A 19478-nucleotide genomic window follows, 5' to 3' on the forward strand; every position below is an offset into this window, starting at 1 on the left:
GGAAGAAATAATGTGAAGTTACTGCTTAATGGGTACAGAGTTTATGTTTAGGATGATGAAAAGTTTTGGAAATAAACAGAGGTGGTTGTCACACAGCATTGTGAATGTAACTAATTCCACAAAATTGTATGTTTAAAAATGTTTGAAATGGCAAACCTTATATATATATTTTTTACCATAATAATAATAATAAGGTATATCTCAGACTCACAAATGTATCACTTCATTTAGGTGAAAGCAGGGAAGGAAAACATGCTTAAAAATATGTTCTCATTATGTTTTCTCCAACTCAAATTTTTTTTTCTCATACTGCACTTTTTGAAAAATCACCTTGTTTGAAGTCTTTTTGGAAGTCACAAGTAAAAAATACATTAGTAGCAATGTTACTCACAAATTGGTTTTATTTTCACATGTACAACAGAATTAATATTCCATTAGGAGCTTACATTCATTGCAGCATTGATTTTAGCAATAGTGTCATCATCTGTAGGGAACTGGTATATTTGGATGCCATTGCTGACCAACTCGCTCATGAGCTTGATCTTAAACTTCTGTAATTCAGTTTTAGAAATCGCATCTGCTTTGGCAATCACTGGTATAATGTTCACCTATTAAGAATAAAGAAAAACAAAATCTCATAACTGAAGATTTGTTTTTTAATCCTGCAGTCACTTTTTCACTCAAAACCATTTAGTCTCTGACAATAAATTTCCATAACCTAGATAGTTGGCAAACTAGGTCCAGCTCACTGCCTATTTCCATAAATAACAATTTAATGAAACACCACCATACCCCTTTGTTTACATATCATCTACGGCTCTTTCATGAGTAGTTGCCACACAGACCACACAGCCTGCAAAGCCTAGAGTATTTACTACCTGGTCCCTATGCAGAAAAAGCATGCCAACCACTGGCCTAGAAAATCACTGGATGTCACTCTCCTTTATATATACCCCTTATACAATTCTTCCTGTAGATGCTGACCTTACATAATGGCCCTTTAAAAAGCAGAACTCTTGTAAGATTAATGTTTCACTTGAATTTAGGTTTAGAAATCTCATTTTCTTTTTTCTACCTCAAAGTCTCTTACAATTCTATCACAAACAAAATAAGTAAAATGTAATAAACAGTAAGCTGAAATCACCTGCATAATTCACTAAGAATTTTGATTTCTTAATCATCTAAGTGCTAAGTTAAGGTGACTGATCCCTCAGCACAACTAAGGAACAGGTGAGTTTCTCTTCCTGCCTCTCGTTTCAGCACCGACTCCAGCCCTATCTGCCCCAGTTGTCAGACTTCTGCCTAGATAGCACAGGAAGAAAACTGCACCAATACCAACCAAACATGTTCATGACACAAACGATAACTTTATCAGCATTATTTAAAGTCCTATCACTTCCACAGAGGAAGAGTTTGGGGTCGTGAAGATCAACTAACTTGTAAATCTAGTCCTGTAAGAGATTAATGTCCCCACAAAAGACTGACATCCCCACAAAAGACTGACGTCCCCACAAACTTGGGGTTGGCGTTTATTTCTGTTTTTGGTTTTTTTGTTTGTTTTTAATCAAAAACCTCACGATAACCGGTCACATGTGTCAAGAGAGTGAGATCAAAATGTAATTTTCAGAATAAAAGATAAAGTAAAAATCACATTCCTATTCTACTCTTAAAATTTCTTCTCTAATTTCACACTAATTCAATGTGCATATGTGAATTTATTAGTCTTCCATACGCTCCAAAGGAGATAAAGATTTTTCCCACTTCTATGAAATTAATGGCAGAAAACTTTCAAACAATTGTGAGTAAATAGCTTTCATGTCAAATTAATCAAAGTATATAATAATTTTGATGCCAAGTCATCGGTCTCAATATTATATACTTAGATATTCAATAAATTATGCCAAGTTAACAACTTATAATTTCTTCCACATTAGATTACAGAAGTGGAGTGATTGCTAAGCACCAACGTCTATGTGTGTCTATCAGAGAGAGGGATCCCACCTTTATGTAGCCCTCTTATGTAAATGTGGATTTTTCTATACCTGCCAGATGCTGCGTGGGTAACAGCTGCCCCTACAAAAAACCTGTGTATGCGTATACAATAAACACTAAATAAAGTAATTGAGGCATATCTTAGTTTTCCCTTTAAACTTGTAACAAAGCTTAGGTGTAACATTCCCGTTTGGTTTGTACAAGAGAAAGCTAAAGGCAGGATTTTGACAAAGGAGTCCCAATTTTAGAATCTGTCCCCTATCAAATGAATAAACTAGAAGACAGTAGTGACAATCTTTAAATGAGTACACGATAGCCATGATCTTTTACTGTTAATATAAAACATTTCATTTTGGTTTAAATGAAATAAGGTATAGTTCAAAAGATAATATTGTAATGCCTTCCAAGGTCTTTGGTAGCATGTAATATACATCTAGAGTCACTGTTATGAGTCAGCAGGTTGGACTGCTGGTCCAGAGATGTGCTGCTTCTGAACAAGGGCTCATTGTCTCTTCTATTTATTCCTGAAAATCCACTGAGGATTATAAATTGCTTCTGGCTAACTCTTCTCAAGGACTCTGGAAGACTCAAAGGTAGCTGGGTTGGCCAATATCTCCAATATCAATATGTAAATATTCTGAGTGAGACTGTGCCTGTTAAATTAAAAAAATAATTTTAAGATAACAGAACAATAAGTAACATGGGTGCTTCCTTATGTGCCAGGCATTGTGCTAAATGTTTTGTAATTAATCTCAGCTAATTTTCACAAAAGTCATAGAGTGGGCTCTCTATCCCCATTTTATAGATAAAAAAACCGAAGCCCATTACTTTGCCCAGGGTCCCAACAGTTGGTAAGTGGTAGTGCTCAAGTTGAGTCCAATTCGTCAACATGACAGTCACACTCTAACCCCCTCAACTGCCTGTTTTATACGAGGGTAGTGTATTGAGCCAGGCAGGCCTCGGCTAACTATGAAACTACCTTCTTAGACAAAATAACAGAGGCAGGTGCTTATTTTTACAGGGTAGTTTACACTTTATCATAATAATTAAAGAATATCTTCATACACTGAAGCTGGAGAAAACTAGATAATATATATGTATATACTGTACTAAAACAAACTTTTGTTCTATGACATATGTTGTACTCTGGCTGTTGAGAAGGGAAAGGGTGAACCAACATCTTTTGCATGCTTATATACTTTGCATATGACATGCTAATGTAACAAGGGCTTTATATAATTATTGCATTTAATTCTCACAAGGTAATGATAACAGCTATCTCTTACTGGGCATGTCTATTTGCTAAACCCTCTATTTATGTGGCTCAATTTAATTAATTTTCACGTCTGCCCCTTGAGGTAGGTCTTCTCTCTAGTTTTTACTTTAGAGGTGAGGAAACTGAGGCTCAGAGGGCTAAAGACATTAGCCCAAGATCAAACAGTAAGTGATAGAGCCAATATTTAAAACGAGCTTCCACTGACACCAAATTCTATAATTTTTACATGAACACATCATGTTGCTTCTCTCTAGCTAAGACAAAGTTGCACACTCTTGCTATTATGTTCCTTTAACAAATATGAATTTCCATATAATCAGACTCAACTATGAAAATAACTAGTTAAATAGTTAGAACATCTGTTCATCTCTGATCAAATGAACAGACTGTCATATAAGCTTCATCAAGTTTTTGCTTAAGCCAGGGGACTGTGCAACTAGTCAAAAGTAACTAGCAGACTTCTGATCAACACGGCAGACTAGACGGTCCCCAGTGTCACCCTCTCCCACAGTGAACCAATTTACAACTATTAAAAGACAATGACTGCCAAGATGGGGCCTCTAGAACTCAGGGGAAGAGGAGGAGAGACCTACAGTGTTCATGAAGGCAGGAGAAGCCACAATGAGAGAAAGAACCACTCTGACTGTTTTGAGCCCCAATCACTTCAAGTCTGTTCCTGGTGAGCACATGGAGCACCTATAAAACCTAGAAGAACCGGAAGCCCCCAGGCTCCCAAGCCAGGGCTCCCCCCTCAGCCTCGGCCCTCAGCCACAGCCCCCCATATCCACATCCAGCCCAGCATCGATCACCAGGCCTCTGCCAGAAGTGCCTCAGGCTCCTGAGCTGGGGTACTGGGAGCCAAGAGCCTCAGCCATGGCCCCCCCCCCCCCACAACCCAAAGTCCATATCCAGCCCAGCCATGACGAGAGCCATCTCTGAAAGCCCCCTGGGCTCCCCTGCTGGAATGAGGGGGGTGCCACAGGCCTCAACCATGCCCCCCTCCTCCTTCCACTGTATCCCCCTCTTCTTTCCTCTCTCCCCTTCCCTCCCAACTGCTCCACAACAACATCTTAGAATTTAAAATAATAATAAATAAGTAAATAAATAAATTTTAACAGTCAAAAAAAAAGTAATTAGCAGGCCTCCATGTCTTCTATACCGATTTCTACAGAGAAAGCAGTAGAATGCAGATTGTCCTCGCATTCTAAATACTACCTTATAAAATAAGTAGCCAAGATTATGAAAGTTGCATTGCTCACACCATTAGAGGTTACAGAAAAACTGTAGGAATTTTTTTTTTTTTTTTTAGTATAAGATAGTAAGTGGCCTTTAACCATGTTTTAAACAAATATAAAAATCTGAAGTGAGTTAATTTGTGAATAATATTTTTTTTATAGCTCTCTGAATTTATATATAGCTCCTTGGCTTAAAAATTCAAAAATAGGTTTCCTTGGTATGATCCAAATTAAAACACATTTTACTATAATATGTGATAAAACATTAAACCTTAATCTTTGTCTATGAAGTTCCTCCTCTTAATAGTGTCATAAAGTGAAATGAGTGTCAAATAAATTTCATATAAAAAATGTAGATAATACCCATGTTCTGATATACAATCTAATCTCTGAAAAAGGAACTATTATTTTATTTTTATTTCTTCTTTGCATCTTATCTTCCAAACTAAATTTCTTTGTGAAATAAGCTAAGATGAAAACTGATCCAATGTTTTAAAGATGCAAAGAATAAAAGTTGTATGTACGTATATCATAAAGATATTTTAATAGTTCAAAATAAATACTAAAGTCTGTTAAGTTGATTTCTTTCCAAACCCACCTTGCTGTCAAGGTTCTTCATTGTTAAGAGATCCAGTGACTTCAGAGAGTGACCTGTTGGTGAGATGAAGTAGAGGCACACATGGATGCGAGAATCATGGTAGTTAAAGAGAGAACGCTTAATCTTCAGTTCTTCTTGGAGATAGGCCTCAAACTGAGCATCTATGTAGTCAACTATTGGTTGGTAGCTGAAAAATAATTATTTAAATATTTACATGCTACCTTAATAAGATATTCGTGCAACTCTAAAGTTTGAGGTCTATATTTTCATCAATTAATACATAGTTAATATCTACACCAAACAGATAATCTCAGTGATAAAACATAACGTGCACAACATGCACACACAAACATACTACTTCAAAGCAATCAGGACAACCTGTGCTCAAAATGGTGCTGAATTTACATTGATTCATTCACACATTCACTGACATACCAGGTCCCTTTCTAACAAAGGTCCCCATACTTGCTAGACTGCTCAAGGAGGCTGGGAGTCTAATTTATAACCAAACTGGTACATGGCATATTATCTAACTAACTCAGAAAAGACATGGGTATTAAAACTTAAAAGATATTTAAGTCAAAGTCCATGACTGCTTGCATCTCAAATGAGATTTATAAAGCATGAAAAAAGTTAATACAGTAAAGAGGAGAGGCACACATCAGCTGAAAGTATCTAAACTAGAAGTGCTGGCATGGTTTTATTTTCATTTAATTATAAACAAAGGAAAGGCCAATCCCACCCTCTGCTAGGAGTCCTTGCTCAGACAACTCGCCCCAGGAATGCTGCCTTCCCTATAGCTGTCTCAGCCTATTTATCCTTCAAGATGCCAATCAAATCACAGCACTAAAGTGCAAAGCAGTGGGCTAATATGTTTCAAGATTAGTTTGTGAGCATTCCACTTCATTCTGATATGCTAAATTGTTGTCTGTACAACTTACCTTTCCATTTGTAACTATTCTCATTAAACAAATCTGGGTTTCCAAGTGAAAATAACAGCAAATAGTTCTTAATGTCAAACACCCCGGACACTTTTGTAATTATCTTTGTAGCCCCACAACAGAGCAGTACCTTGTGCAGCTGAGGTACTCAATAAAGGTATACAGAATTGAATTCTTCTATAAAGTTGCCTGATCCTTCAAGTCCCTGACGATAATAACCTCTTTTAAACTCAGAGAATAACTTATTCTCCCTAACCAGATGGTAAACAATGGAAGGACAGGGACATTATCTTATGCTTCCATGTTTCCCACAAGAACTAGCATAATACTGTAAACACTGCAACAACTCAATTCATTATCAGAGTAATTATTATGAACACCAGAAAGTGATCCTTGGGAAACCGATCTAAATGTGACCGAACAGGATTCCATCCCCAAAGCAATAAAAAGAGTAAAAGTTAATCTGTAAATACATATTTGACATAAAAATTCCAAAGAAGCTTTTAATAATGACTTAAAATAGGTCAGTAATACAACCTATTATATGACCTAAATAAATAACCATAAAAGTTCCTCTATGTGAATGCTCTGGCCTTTATGCTTTTCAAAAGTGATAACATAATAAACATCTTTTGCTAACTAAATAATATGCCATTAGGAATTCTTCCATAGTAATTTGCCCTAAGTTTCCGTTTCCAATAAATAGCAGATATACCCTTCCAACGAAAAGAAAGACAGTGACTTAAAATACTAGGGTATTTCAAAAAGTTTGTGGGAAAAATGGAATTAAAAGATAATATGAATCTTACCACAAACTTTTTGAAGATCCTTTGTATAAAAATCACATCCTTAGAAACATCAAAGAGCTTATAAGATGGTAAGGAATTAACTAGGCTGAAATTGAAGAGAAAGTGGAAATCAGAGAAGTAAGCAGAAGACTAGAGCAGAGGCAGCAAACTATGGCCCAAGGGTCAAATCCAGCCTGATGCCTGTTTTTCTTAATAAAATTCTATTGAGACACAGCCATGTTCATATATTTATGTATTGTCTGTAGCTGCTTTTGTACAATGGCAGAGTTGAGATCTTTGGACAAAAGGCCATATTTCCTATAGAGTATGAAATATTTACTATCTGGACCTTTACAGAAAAGTTTGCCAACCCCTGCACTAAAAAGCATCAATTCTAGTTTTGTCCTGTGGACAATTATCAATCCAGTTCTTGGGATTTGCTTCTGAAGGTCTCACAGGACAAGAAGAAATATATCAAAGCCCAGGGCCCACACAAGGTGGGAAGCTAATGAGAGACTCCCTACCCCACATTAAACTGTGATCCTAAAAGTCTACACCTTTAGGGTAAGAAGGGACCAAAAATAAATGTCCAACTGCTCCTCTTTTCTTAAGGACCTGTAGGAAAGGTTGCCCTGGCATTAAGTGAAGTAGGGAAAATGAAAGGAGAAAAAAAAAACATTCTTGAGAATTTGCAGCCACAGTGTCAGCCTTGCACATATCTGTAAGAGGCAGAGGCTCATAATGGCTCTTTGGTTCTGGGAACCTCAAGCCATAAAATAGGTTTAGGGCTCTCTAGTGTATTAATGCCCAGAGGGTCCTGGCATAAGCAAGTCCAAATCTGTTCAAAGGAAGCCATCTTCATCTCAGACATCAAAGCATCCCTGCAAATAATTTTCAAATACCATGAGAATTATAATGAAAAATAACCAAGCACACAAAAATATGCATGATAAATGAGAACCAAAAGAAAAAACAAACATTGGTAAAACATCTGCAAAATTTTATACTGGAATTATAAAATATAAGTACGAAAAAGAAATAAGAACATAAAATATAAACTAAATATATATGCTGGGAATAGGAAAATTAATAAAAAGTGATCCTGCAAATATATGAACCTCCCAGAATGTACAGATTTGAAAAATATATTAAACAAAATGAAAAATTCAATAGACAGTTTAACAATAGATTACACATGCCAAAGAGAGAATGAGTATGCTGGAAGATAAATCAAAAATAATTATCCAGAATGCAACAGAGAGGGAAAAAAAGGTTTAAAAACTACAAAAGAGATATTAAAAGACATGGAAGACATAATGAATAGATCTAACATACATTTCTTTGAAGTTTCACAAGAAAAAGGGACAGAACAGGAGGCAGAGGCACTACTTAAAAAGAAAACGCTAGATTTCTCTAAAGAACTGATGGATAATATTCAGACTCTAGAACTCAAACATATCACCAGCAGGATGAATTAGAAATAAATAAAAACCCAGAGATAGCATGGTAAGACTAGAGAACAACAAAAGCAAAGATCTTAAAAGCACTAGAGAGAGAGAGAGAGAGAGAGAGAAAAAAAAAAAAAAAAAACAACCTTAAGAGGGAGACAGATAGCTAATCCCTCAATAGCAAAAATGAAAGCCAGGAGAGAGTGAAATGATATTTACAATAGAAGAAAGAAAATAACTGCCAACCCAGAATTTTGTACCCAACTAAAATTTCAGGTATGAGATCAAAACAGAAATTTTTGGTTAAGAGAGGGTAATAAACATATACTGGCCATATAAAATAATAATGATGTCTTGTGTGGTCATAATAAAACATGACAACAATGAGTCAGAAGAGGAGGTTAATGGACTTTTACTGTTCTAAATTCCATTTTACTGCCTATTTGTATTGTTGGGAAGAAGTACAAACATTAATTAATCTTAAACTTTGATTAAGTTAAAGATTATGTGTTATTAATTTGTAGGATAACAACTACAAGAATAAAAATCAAGCAAGAAAGGAAAAAAATATGAAATTGGAAAGATAAAAGGAAAACAAAATAATTGTGTTTTATTTTACTACATTAATTGTAAACGAACTAAATGCTCAATTAAAAGATAAGTATTGTCAGACTGGATTACAAAAAGCAATAAGAAACATATATAAAGCACAAGGGTACAGGAAGGTTGAAAGTAAAGGGACAGAAAAAATATACCATACATATACATAAGAAAGCTGGTATACCTATACTAATATCAGACAACACAGACTTTAACACAAGAAGCATTACAAGAGAATAAAAGGTCACTACATAATAATAAAAGTGTCAGTTCTTTTGTATGAAATAAAAGTGGAGATTAGAAATTTACTGAAATTGAAAATGCTTATATCAAAACTTGTGGAGTATAGCTAAAGCCATGCTGAACATCAATGAGAAATCAGAGTAAAACCCCCAAAAAGGAAAATTATAGATAAAAGAGCAGAAAGTAATGAAATAATAAAAACAAAAAGCATAATATTGAGAGGATCAATAATGCCAAAATTTGTTATTTGAAAGACCAAATAAATTGAAAATGCTTTGTTGAGACTGATCAAGCATTAAAAAAAAAAAAAAAAGGATGAGCACAAATATCCAATATCAGGAAAGGAAAGGTAGACATCATTACAGATGATGTAGACAATAAAAAAGAGGAGGAGTATATTTTTAAGCCAATAATTTGAAAATCTGGATGAAATGGACAGATTTCTGGAAAATTATAACTTATCAAAACCATTTCAAAAAACTAAACCAACTCTGAATTGTCCTATAACCATTAAAGAAAAGTAAGTAACTCAAAATCTTCTCAGGAAGAAAACTACAGGCCCTGATGGTTTTATTGGTTAGTTCTATCAAACATTCTAAAATTACTCTAATCTATGCAAATTTTTCCAGAAAATAGAAAGAGAATGAAAACTCTCCAGACATTTTAGAAGGCTAACACGACCTTTATTTAAAAAAAAAAAAAAAAAAAAAAAGGCTAAAAACCTAACTTATGAAAACAGATGCAAAAATACTAAAAGAAAGAAAATCAAATGTAGTACAATGTAAAAAAGGATACTATATTATGATCCCAGAATGGTATCCAAGATTGCAAGGTTAATTTACCAGTAGAAAATCAGCTACTATAACTCACCTTGTTAAAGGAAAGAAATCACAATTTCTCCTTAGGATGCAAAAAAAAAAAAAAATCTAATATATATATATATATATTTTTTTTTTTCCCATGATTTAGGAGAAACAATATTTAATAGTAATATAAAGGAACTTCCTTACTCTATTTAAAACAAAGCCTAAAACTAACCAAACACAAAACAAAGGAAGCATAATACATGGTAAAAAATAAAGTTTTCCCTCTGGGACGAAAACAAGGTGAGAATGCCCACTATCACCATTGACTATCCAACAAAATACTCAAATACTACCTAGTGCAGTCCGGCATTAAAAATGAAAAATAAAGCCTTTTGTCTCCTGCCATGATGGAATATGTGGGATTGGATCTACCTTTCCACCATAAACAACTAGAAACCTGGACAAATGAATGAAAAAAGGTTTTCAGACACTGGAAAAGACGTGGCATAAAACTGTGATCACTGAGGAGGGAAATAAGCAAGGGGAGCCCTCTGATTTCCTGGCTCCTTATCTGGAGACCAGACTCCTGGGCACAGAGCAGAGAGAGCACAGAGTCTGGTGAGCTCTCTAAACTGAGTAGACTGAGACAGTAATTGAGGGAGGCCAAAGTGACTGGAATCTATGGGACAGAACACAGGAGAAAAGGGAGCAGCACAGCCAGGACATACTGCAGATCTGGAGAAGGTCCCCTCAAATCTTTGGCTGAGTGCTGATCTGCACATGCACGAGAACAAAGGACCCAAGACCATGGCCATTTCCTATATTAGAGACATGGTGTTGGTTACAAAACTACACACTTGTCAAAATTCATTTTGAATTGTACACTTAAAGTTTGTGAAATTTATTTTGTGTAAAGTATATACTGATAAACCTTATTTTAAAGAAAGAAATAAAAAAACTGAAAAAAAGGTCTGGGAAAACACCTAATTCATAGCAACAACTTCTTTGGGGAAAGAAATGAGACTGGGCTCTATAGATGGCTAAAATGTGTTCTAATTGATCTGTACCATTTGATATTTTCAGAGAAACATATTTATGTATTACTTTGGTAAATGGTAGAAAACAAACCATCCAACAAATAAATAGGAAAAAGCATGTTATAATTTATATTAGGAATAAATTTACATATAAAGTCATACCTATTGTGGGTTTTATTACATAATACCCTATGTTTAAGTTCATTTAAAAATATTTTCATTGGGGCTGCCGTCGCAACATCCAGCAGATAGGCTTCACCACTGCCACCCGGTTCCATTCCCAGCCCAGCACAGTGCGCACAGAGTGGGGAGACATCCGGCAAGGGAGGCGGAGGCTCCAGAGAAACCACACACCCTGTGGGGCCGCCACTGCGTGATCCAGCAGGTAGGCTTCACCGCAGGCACCCGGCTCCATTCCCAGCCTGGCCTAGTGTGCTTGGAGAAGGGAGACTTCCGGCAGGGGAGGTGGGAACTCCATGGGGACCACACTGCTGCCGCATGATCCAGCAGCCCAGCCCAATGTGTACGGAGCACAGAGTCGTCCAGCAAGGGAGATAGAAGCTCCGTAGACTCCACACATCCTGTGGGGGGGCCGCCGCGGCGCTATCCAGCAGCAGGTAGGCTTCACTGCCGCCACCTGGCTCCATCCCAAGCCCAGCCTAGCGAGCACAGAGCAGGGAGACATCCTGCGGGGGAAGGAGAAGCTCTGCAGAGACCACACACCCCGCAGTGCCTTGGCGCTCCCAGCAGCCCAAGCCAGAGCGCACGGGACAGGGAGAAGTCCAGCACTGGGAGGTGGAAGCTCAGCAGAGACCACACACCCTGCGGTACCACCCGGTGATCCAGCAGCCCGGCAGAGTCCAAGCTGACCAGAGAGGTGACTCCCTGGAGAGACCCAAGACCCTAGGCAACCATACACGCAAGGCACTAGTGGCCAACTGAGCAGTCACTGAGGTAGCCATACCAAATTGGCAATCCCAGCAACATCTTAGTCAGTCAATAGTGTCAAACCTGTGGACTCTGAAAACCCCTGCCACAATGAATAAACATCAAAAAAAGAAACCAGAAATACAAAAATCAAGAAAGTATACCACCAAAGGATAATAACTCTCAAGCTCTAGATCATATAGAACAAGAAGCCCTTGAAATGACTAACGAGGAATTTCGAGTGATAATTCTAAGGAAACTGAATGAGATACAAGAAAACTCAGCTAAACATCATGATGAAATGAGGAAAAGTATACAGGATCTGAAAGAGGAAAAGGACAAGGAAATCAATGTCCTGAAAAAAAATGTAGCAGAACTTGCCGAACTGAAGAAGTTATTCAGTGAAATAAAAAACACAATGGAGAGTTTAACCAGCAGGCTTGTCGAAGTTGAAGAGAGAACCTCTGAACTTGAAGATGGGCTGTTTGAAATAACACAAGCAGACAAAAAAAAAAAAAAAAAAAAGAAAGAAAGAAAAAAGAATCAAAGGCATTGAAGAAAATCTGAGAGAGATATCAGACAACCTTAAGCGCTCAAATATCCGAGTCATGGGTATTCTAGAAGGGGAGGAAAAAGGAGATTGCATTGAAAACATATTCAACAAAATACTGGCAGAAAACTTCCCAGGTATAGGAAAAATCACAGATCTTCAGATCCAGGAAGCTCAAAGATCTCCAAACATATTCAACCCAAAAAGGTCTTCTCCAAGACATGTTATAGTCAATTTGGCAAAACTCATAGATAAAGAATCTTAAAAGCTGCAAGGGAGAGGGTCAAATCACCTATAAGGGAGCCCAAATCAGGCTAACATCAGACTTTTCATCATAAACCCTAAAAGCCAGAAAGGAATGGGATGATATATTCAAAATACTAAAAGACAGAGATTGTCAGCCAAGAATGCTCTACCCTGCAAGGCTATCCTTCCGAAATGAAGGGCAAATAGTATATTTCTCAGACAAACAAAAACTGAGGGAGTTCACCACTACACGACCACCCTTACAAGAAATTCTCAAGGGAGTACTGGGTTTGGTTCTTGAAAAATAACTACCACTGCCATAAAAACCCAAGAAAAATCAAAACCCACTAGTATAATAAAAATGGCATTCATGAAGAGAAAACAAACAAAAAGACTACCTACAACCTAAGGAACCAACAAACACAGAGAACAAACAGTAAATCAGAAAGCAAGGAACAAAAGACACCTAAGACAATCAAACAATAATCAATAAAATGCTAGGAATAAATCAACACTTTTCAAATGATAACTCTTAACGTAAAAGGCTTAAATTCCCCAATCAAAAGACACAGACTGGCTGACTGGATTAAAAAGGAGGACCCAACTCTACGCTGCCTTCAAGAGACCCACCTCACCCATAAAGACTCACATAGACTAAGAGTGAAAGGATGGAAAAGATTTACCATGCAAACAGAAAAGAAAAACGAGCTGGAGTAGCTAGTCTTATATCCGACAAAATAGACTTTAAACTAAAAACCATAAAAAGAGACAATGAGGGACACTACGTAATGATAAAAGGACTGATTCATCAAGAAGACATAACAATCATAAATATTTACGCACCCAAAGTCGGAGCAGCCAGATTTATAAAACAAACTCTATTAGACCTAAAGGAGGAAATAGACACTAATACCATAATAGCAGGGGACCTGAATACCCCACTGTCAAAATTGGACAGATCATCTAGGCAAAGAATCAGCAGAGAAACACAAGATCTAAACAACATACTAGACCAATTGGACTTGGCAGATATCTACAGAACATTCCATCCAATAACCTCAGAATATTCATTCTTCTCATCAGCACATGGATCATTCTCTTGGATAGATCACATATTAGGTCACAAATCAAGTCTCAACAAATCCAGAAAAATTGGAATTATCCCGTGTATTTTCTCATACCACAATGGATTAAAATTAGAAATCAATAACAAATGAAATTCTGGAAACTATACAAACACATGGAAATTAAACAGCATTCTACTTAATGACATATGGGTCCAAGAAGAAATCAAGCAGGAAATCAAAAAATTTATTGAAACTAATGAAAACAATGATACATCATACCTAATCCTGTGGGATACTGAAAAGCAGTACTAAGGGGGAAATTTATTGCATTAAATGCTCACCTCAGAAGAATGGAAAGATGGCAAGTGAACAACCTAACACTTCACCTTAAAGAACTAGAAAAACAAGAACAATCCAAACCTAAAGTTAGCAGAAGGAAAGAAATCATTAAGATCAGAGCAGAACTGAATGAAATTGAAACCCAAAAAACAATACAAAAGATCAATGAATCAAAAAGTTGGTTTTTTGAAAAGATAAATAAAATTGACAAACCATTGTCATGGCTAACTAAAAAAAGAAGAGAGAAGATCCAAATAACACAAATTAGAAATGAGAAAGGTGATATTACAACTGATACATCTGGAATACAAGGAATCATTCGAGACTACTATAAACAACTATACGCCAACAAATTTGAAAATCTGGAGGAAATGGATAAATTTCTGGACACACACAAGCTCCCAAAACTGAGCCATGAAGACGTAGAAAATCTGAACAGACCAATAACAATAAAGGAGATTGAACCTGTTATCAGAAGGCTCCCAACAAAGAAAAGCCCGGGACCAGATGGATTCACAGCAGAATTTTACCAAACATTCAAAGAGGAATTGACACCGATTCTTTACAAACTATTCCAAAAGATTGAAACGGACGCAAATCTCCCAAACTCATTCTATGAAGGAAACATCACCCTGATACCAAAACCAGGTAAAGATATAACCAAAAAAGAAAACTACAGGCCGATATCCTTGATGAATATAGATGCAAAAATCCTCAATAAAATACTAGCAAACAGAATACAGCAACACATACGTAAAATTATTCACCACGATCAAGTGGGATTCATCCCAGGGATGCAAGGTTGGTTCAACATATGCAAATCAATAAATGGGATACGCCATATTAATAAAATCAAACACAAGGACCATATGATCATCTCTATAGATGCTGAAAAAGCATTTGATAAAATTCAACACTCATTCATGACAAAGACCCTCTATAAGTTAGGTACAGAGGGAAAGTATCTCAACATAATTAAAGCCATATATGATAAACCCACTGCCAATATCATCCTGAATGGGGAGAAGCTGAAAGCTTTTCCTTTAAGAACAGGAACTAGACAAGGATGCCCACTCTCACCACTCCTATTCAACATAGTGTTGGAAGTACTAGCCGGAGCAATCAGAGAAGAGAAGGAAATAAAGGGCATCTAGATTGGAAAAGATGAAGTCAAACTGTCCTTGTTTGCAGATGACAGGATCCTATATATCGAACAGCCTAAAGCCTCTACAAAAAAACTCTTGGAGTTGATAAAGGATTTCAGTAAAGTAACAGGATACAAAATCAACAGACAAAAATCAGTAGCATTTCTATTCTCCAATAGTGAACATGCAGAACGAGAAATCAAGAAAGCTTGCCCATTTACAATAGCCACCAAAAAAATAAAATACTTGGGAATTGAGTTAATGAAGGAGGTGAAAAATCTCTATAATGAGAACTACAAACCACTGCTGAGAGAAATTAGAGAGGATACAAGAAGATGGAAAGATATCCCATGCTCTTGGATTGGAAGAATCAACATAGTGAAAATATCCATACTACCCAAAGTGATATACAAATTCAATGCAATCCCCATCAAAATTCCAATGAAATTTTACTCAGAAATGGAAAGAACTATCCAGACATTTATATGGAATAACAAAAGACCACGCATAGCCAAAGCAACGCTGAGCAAAAAAAATAAAGCCAGAGGCATAACACTACCTGACTTTAAACTATACTACAAAGCTATAATAACCAGAACAGCATGGTACTGGCATAAAAACAGACACACTGACCAATGGAATAGAATAGAGAATCCAGAAATCAACCCACACACCTACTGCCACCTGATCTTTGACAAAGGCACCAAGCCTATACACTGGGGAAGAGACTGCCTCTTTAGCAAATGGTGCTGGGACAACTGGATATCAATATGCAGGAGAATGAAACTAGACCCACACCTTTCACCATACACTAAAGTCAACTCAAAATGGATTAAAGAATTAAATATACACCCTGAAACAATAAAACTTCTTAAAGAAAACATAGGAGAAACACTTCAGGAAATAGGACTGGGCACAGACTTCATGAATACGACCCCAAAAGCATGGGCAACCAAAGGAAAAATAAACAAATGGGATTATATCAAACTAAAGAGCTTCTGCACAGGAAAGGAAACAATTAATAGAGTTAAAAGACAACCAAGAGAGTGGGAGAAAATATTTGCAAAATATACATTTGACAAAGGATTAATATCCAGAATATACAAGGAACTCAAACAACTTTACAAGAAAAAAACAAGCAACCCAATTAAAAAGTGGGCAAAAGACCTAAGTAGGCATTTCTCTAAGGAAGATATACAAATGGCCAACAGACATATGAAAAAGTGCTCAACATCACTCAGCATCCGGGAAATGCAAATCAAAACTACGCTGAGATACCATCTCACCCCAGTTAGGATGGCTAAAATCCAAAAGACTCTGAACGATAAATGCTGGCGAGGCTGCGGAGAAAAAGGAACTCTCATACATTGTTGGTGGGACTGCAAAATGGTGCAGCCTCTACGGAGAATGGTATGGAGGTTCCTCAAACAATTGCAGATAGATCTACCATATGACCCAGCTATCCCACTGCTGGGAATATACCCAGAGGATTGGAAATCATCAAGTCAAAGGTATACCTGTTCTCCAATGTACATCACAGCACTCTTTACAATAGCCAAGAGTTGGAACCAGCCCAAATGTCCATCATCGGATGAGTGGATACGGAAAATTTGGTATATCTACACAATGGAATACTACTCAGCTATAAAAACGAATGAAATACTGCCATTTGCAACAACATGGATGGACCTTGAGAGAATTATATTAAGTGAAACAAGTCAGGCACAGAAAGAGAAATACCACGTTTTCACTTTATTGGTGGGAGCTAAAAATAAATAAATAAATTCACACACACACACACAGAGAGAAAAAAAAACGGGGGGGGGGGGGGCAGAAGACATAACATCTACAGTTCCTTGAAGTTGATACGACAAGCAAACAGAAAGGACATTGTTGGGTGGGAGGGAGGAGAGGGAGGAGGGAGGGAGGTTTTGGTAATGGGCCACAATAATCAACCACATTGTATACTGACAAAATAAAATTAAAAAAAAATAAAAGAATAAAGAGACATAACTAAGTAACATATACAAAAAAAATAAAATAAAATAAAAATATTTTCATTTATATCCACTAATTAGTTCTAAGTTGATATCCATCTTATAAGTATTAACAACATTTAAAGCAAGTGTCACAGCTGTGGCCCCTGCCACCAATCTACTCCTAGAAGATCCACACAAGTCATTTCTTCATATTTAAGGCAGAACACAGTGCTAATAAGGCTATACTCTAACATTCATCACATAGAGTCAGTTTGTGCACAATATTTTCCCTCTAGAAAATTACTTATAAAATGAAAATATATACCTTTCAAAAAGGAAGCAAGAACAAAAAGTTATCGCTTTCCCCCACCTATTTCCCCTTTTCTTAGTTTAAACTTGATACAGAATATGTAATCTGAAATAATAGTAGAAAATCAAATCACAGCTCATGGGGCAAGAGGTAAGCATCTTGAAATAAGAAAATGTGTTTTATTATAAGAAAATACATACCTCTCTTCTTTATTTATTTGGTCACCAAATCCCACTGTACTCACAACAGTCAATTTCAATCGAACATTACTTTCCTGGAGTTCATATGTCTGAGCTTTAAGTCTAACATGTGGGTAAAAATGTGAGGATTCATGGTCTTGAAAATTAGTATTAAACAATGTGTCGATCAGTGTCGATTTTCCAATTCCAGTCTCCCCTGAAAGAAACAAAGATACATCTTTGTAGGTGTTTAGGAAGGTTGAGGAGAAATACAATTGTAAACCCTAGAGTGGTTTCAAGGATCCCAAATATTTTAAAGGCTGGTTGTTCATGAAAGAGCACAGAAATGAGTACGTATGCTAAGTTCCTCAGAACTCTGAAGAGAGTACTAAAATGTTTACGGAACAAACAAAAAGTTTAAAGCTGAGAAGAACGGAATTAATAGAATTTAAATAACAGACAAAAATTGATAACATGAGCACCGTACTGCATATGACCAGAATGCAGTGAGCCCAAGAAATACCAAGAAGCGATTCAGAGGAAGAGTAAGTGGCACTTACCCACACAGAGAATATTAAAGAAGAAACCTTGCTGAATGGATCTATTGACCAGCTGATCAGGTAAACTCTCAAAACCAACATGGCCAGACATAGTCAAGGAACGAATATTTTCTCTTTTCTGAAGGAAAACAAAAACAAGAGTAATGATAATAAAAAGTTTGACTGAAACAGGATATAGGCACACTTAAAAGAGTAAACATAATCATCAAAGAAACTAAAGATTTTACCATCATACCTCACCTAAAATAAAAATGATTAAGTAAATTTGTGCAAAAAGAAATCTGTCCAGACCCTCAAAGTACACATTTCTTATTCCCTTCCTAACATCCAGAGTCCACACTGTTTATAATATTGAAACATTTGATTTCAAAAACAGGAAAATATCCAAGTAAACTATGGCATATTCACTCACAAAATGGAAAGGTTAAAGTCACTAAATATGTTTATAATAAATTTTTAATAACCTGGAAAATTCTTACATCAAAATGTCAAGTGAAAAAAAGTACAATACAAAATTACACATACATACAGTTCCAGCTCCCAGTAACGGCAGAGTAACTTATGTCAAACTTACCTCTGCTGACAACAACCGTAACTCTTTCAAGTCACTGGAGTGCAGCCAGAGGCAGGCAGACACTGGAGGGAATGAGACTCTTGAGGGAAGGGAACCTATGAGGTGTAATGCACATTTATCTGGCCTCTCCCTTGAGGGTACTCCCCAGTCAATTATGGCACAAAGAAGATAGAGTTCAGGAAGGACATAATAGTTTTATTGGGTTAAGAAGTCAATTGGAGATTGGGACACACAGATTGGCTAGAAATTGAGGGAGGAAATTCCAGAAAGGAGGGAGTCCAAAATCTGCAAAGACACTCCCGTCAACTCCATGATTGCCTGCCAAGCTGCAAATGTACAGAGGGAATACAAAGATCCCAGCAGGTGGAAAATGGAAATTGGGAGGAGCTAAAGAGAGTTTTTAAGGTGCCACCCTGGGGAGAAGGACAGACACTAATTTTAAGTCTACATATTAAAGGGGCTTGGTAAACACTTCAGGTATTCTAATGAAAGCCTAGATGGGCCACATTTTAGAAGTAAGGACCACATCCAGGAGTCAGAAATACCCCCTAGTACTGAAGACACAACTGATATGGACCTGCCGAAACAAAGCCTATATGACCAAGGCTCAACATGATTGATGTAAGCAGCCAGCAATT

At 36.7% G+C, this 19478-nt stretch overlaps 1 protein-coding gene across 1 annotated transcript in view; it reads right to left on the reverse strand.

Annotated features, from left to right (window-relative positions):
• SEPTIN10 (septin 10) overlaps positions 1 to 19478 on the reverse strand; it is a 68834-nt gene that overhangs the window by 25879 nt on the left and 23477 nt on the right. Inside the window, exons 3-6 of the mRNA XM_063084490.1 lie at positions 18267 to 18384; positions 17728 to 17923; positions 5102 to 5288; positions 447 to 608 (exon numbers count right to left, since the gene is read on the reverse strand). Coding sequence (XP_062940560.1) covers positions 447 to 608; positions 5102 to 5288; positions 17728 to 17923; positions 18267 to 18384 — 663 coding nt within the window. The remainder of the gene's footprint in view (positions 1 to 446; positions 609 to 5101; positions 5289 to 17727; positions 17924 to 18266; positions 18385 to 19478) is intronic.

This window comes from Cynocephalus volans, chromosome 2, assembly GCF_027409185.1.
Source record: "Cynocephalus volans isolate mCynVol1 chromosome 2, mCynVol1.pri, whole genome shotgun sequence".
NCBI lineage: Eukaryota > Metazoa > Chordata > Mammalia > Dermoptera > Cynocephalidae > Cynocephalus > Cynocephalus volans.